Source organism: Aplysia californica, unplaced genomic scaffold (genome assembly GCF_000002075.1).
Source record: "Aplysia californica isolate F4 #8 unplaced genomic scaffold, AplCal3.0 scaffold00222, whole genome shotgun sequence".
Taxonomy (NCBI): Eukaryota; Metazoa; Mollusca; class Gastropoda; order Aplysiida; family Aplysiidae; genus Aplysia; species Aplysia californica.
In genome coordinates, this window is record NW_004797492.1 from 639,982 (window position 1) to 642,181 (window position 2,200).

Below are 2,200 nucleotides of genomic sequence, written 5' to 3' on the forward strand. Positions count from 1 at the left end.
GTTAAACCGATACTACACTCGTGTGTGAAGCTCTTGTAACAATTCAACGGATATCGCGCTTCTTTGTTAAATCTTAATGGAATCTTTAGGAAATCGTACTTGTTTCTTGAACACCCATCCATAATCTAATGTTGTATTTCTCGCTTGCTCGGTGTTAATCCTGCTAGAATAATGAATGATACCACGGCTGTCAGGGATGGACGAGCCTGTAACAATCTACTACTACTGCACGGCATTGCTGCCCGGTGACAATTGTGATCATACTACCCTGTTGCTCAAGGACAAATCTGCCACAATGTAACAGACATAGGGTTAAATAAGTGACAACCCTGTAGTTATCTGCTACATGAAACTAACAGTGGATAGGTAACAATCCTGTAGTAACCTGCTAATTGAAACTAACTGTGCATAGGTGACAATCCTATAGTAAACTGCTAAATGAAATTGTGGATAGGTGACAATCCTGCAGTAAACAAGTACTACATGATACTGCTGATTGGTGGCAATCCTGTAACATTGTTTGGGGGGTGACAACCCTGCTACGATCTACCACATGATTGTCTTGTTCAGAGACATTTCTGACAAGTCGACACAGCAAGATGTGGGGAAGAGGAAAACGACAGAGGAATAAAAATTACCCTAGTGGCAGCGGCGGTGGTGGAGGAGCATTCCGCTCGCCCGCCATGCGAAACGATAACGAGCTGGAAGGGTTCGTATCCATCCTGCACACCAGCGGGGATAATTATGTTCCCATCAGGTAAGGTGTGAGGGAATACAGGTCTAGTGGGGATAGCCAGGGGTATTTGTTTAAGACATACGATTGGTTGTTATTGTTGTTGCTATTGTTGTTGTTGCTGCTGTTGTTCTTGTTGTTCCTGTGGATGTTGTAGCTATAGTTGCTGTAGTTGCTATTGTTGTTGTTGTTGTTGTTGCTGTTGTTGTTGATGCTGATGTTGCGGCAGCAGATATAATGGCAAATGTGGGTGTTCTTGTTGTTGAGGCATAAACTGTTGCTGATGTTGTTGTTTTTGTTGTTGCAGTTGTTGTGATGGCAAATATAATTGTTATCGTAGACGGCTTCGTTATCTTAATTGTTGTTCTTGGTCCTCTTCCTGTTGTCGTTGTTGTTGCAGCTGTTTTTATGGCAACTGGTTATTTTAGTAATTGTCTTCATTCTGTTAGTTGTTAATACTGTTGTTGCAGCTTGTTGTTGTTGTTGTTGTTGCTGCTGCTGCAGTTGTTGCTGTTGTCATATTTCGCAGTTGTTGCTTCTGTTGTTGATTTGTCACTGTAGCCATGGTTATTGTGCTATGGAGGTGGTGAAAATACAGTGCATGGCAATTTCTCGTTTCCTGCTTAATGTTATTGTAACTACCCATGATTTATGCATCGACATCACTTGAGTATTAGTCTAGTTTTAGTAAGAGTTTTACAACATTTGCATGGCAATAAAGTCATATAAGTGACCAAGATTAGAGGTGCTACATTTTAAGACAATAACAAACACAAAAAACAAGGAGGGGAGATAAGGACTGTAGATGGTTAATAGTATATGAAAGAAGGAGCAAACCCCACCAGAGCACCCGCCAACCACCCGTGAAGGACTTGATGACGTATACGCTGCCACTATTAGTACGTAACGGCGAAGATGAGCAGTCCGAAACATTACAGTTAACACTCATGTTTTCTCCCACAACTATATTTCACTTACTGACGCGGTAGCGAGAAAGCGATTCAAGTAAAAGTCTACGGTGCTTGAGCCCTCCATTCTCAGCTTACTTCTTGACTTACTGCGCACATCTGGAGTCTCCAATATAAATTTCTTTGGGACCTCAAATGGGTTGCCGGGCGTAACGCGCACTCCTACCAGTTGCAAGTACATTTTACTGAGAAAGCGAACAAATAGGAGCGCAATCTTTATTCCCATAATATATCGTTAAGTTAATTATTATTATTCCTGTTTACAACACACACAAAAACACAATGTATATTTTCCACATGCGCCAGAAAACCCCCCCCAGAATCTTTAGCTTATATCTCTTGTATACCACTCAACAGGAGAGGTAGGATCGGATACGTTATCTAAACAATTTTATATAATCGATAGAACTTATTACGGATATGAAATGCATTACAAGGGAGACGTTGCACACTTTTACAATGTTTAAGTTTCGTGAAATTAAAAACAACAAACAGCTCC

The 2,200-nt window shown here is 40.9% G+C and overlaps 2 protein-coding genes across 2 annotated transcripts in view; one reads left to right on the forward strand and one right to left on the reverse strand.

Moving 5' to 3' along the window:
* LOC101857341 (integrator complex subunit 13) overlaps positions 1-2,200 on the reverse strand; it is a gene marked incomplete in the record, with an annotated part of 266,815 nt that overhangs the window by 193,127 nt on the left and 71,488 nt on the right.
* Positions 206-2,200, forward strand: part of LOC100533386 (FMRFamide-activated amiloride-sensitive sodium channel) — a gene marked incomplete at its 3' end in the record, with an annotated part of 28,686 nt that continues 26,691 nt past the window's right edge. The window contains 1 exon segment of the mRNA XM_013083281.2: positions 206-757. Within this exon segment, the coding sequence (XP_012938735.1) occupies positions 600-757 (158 nt within the window).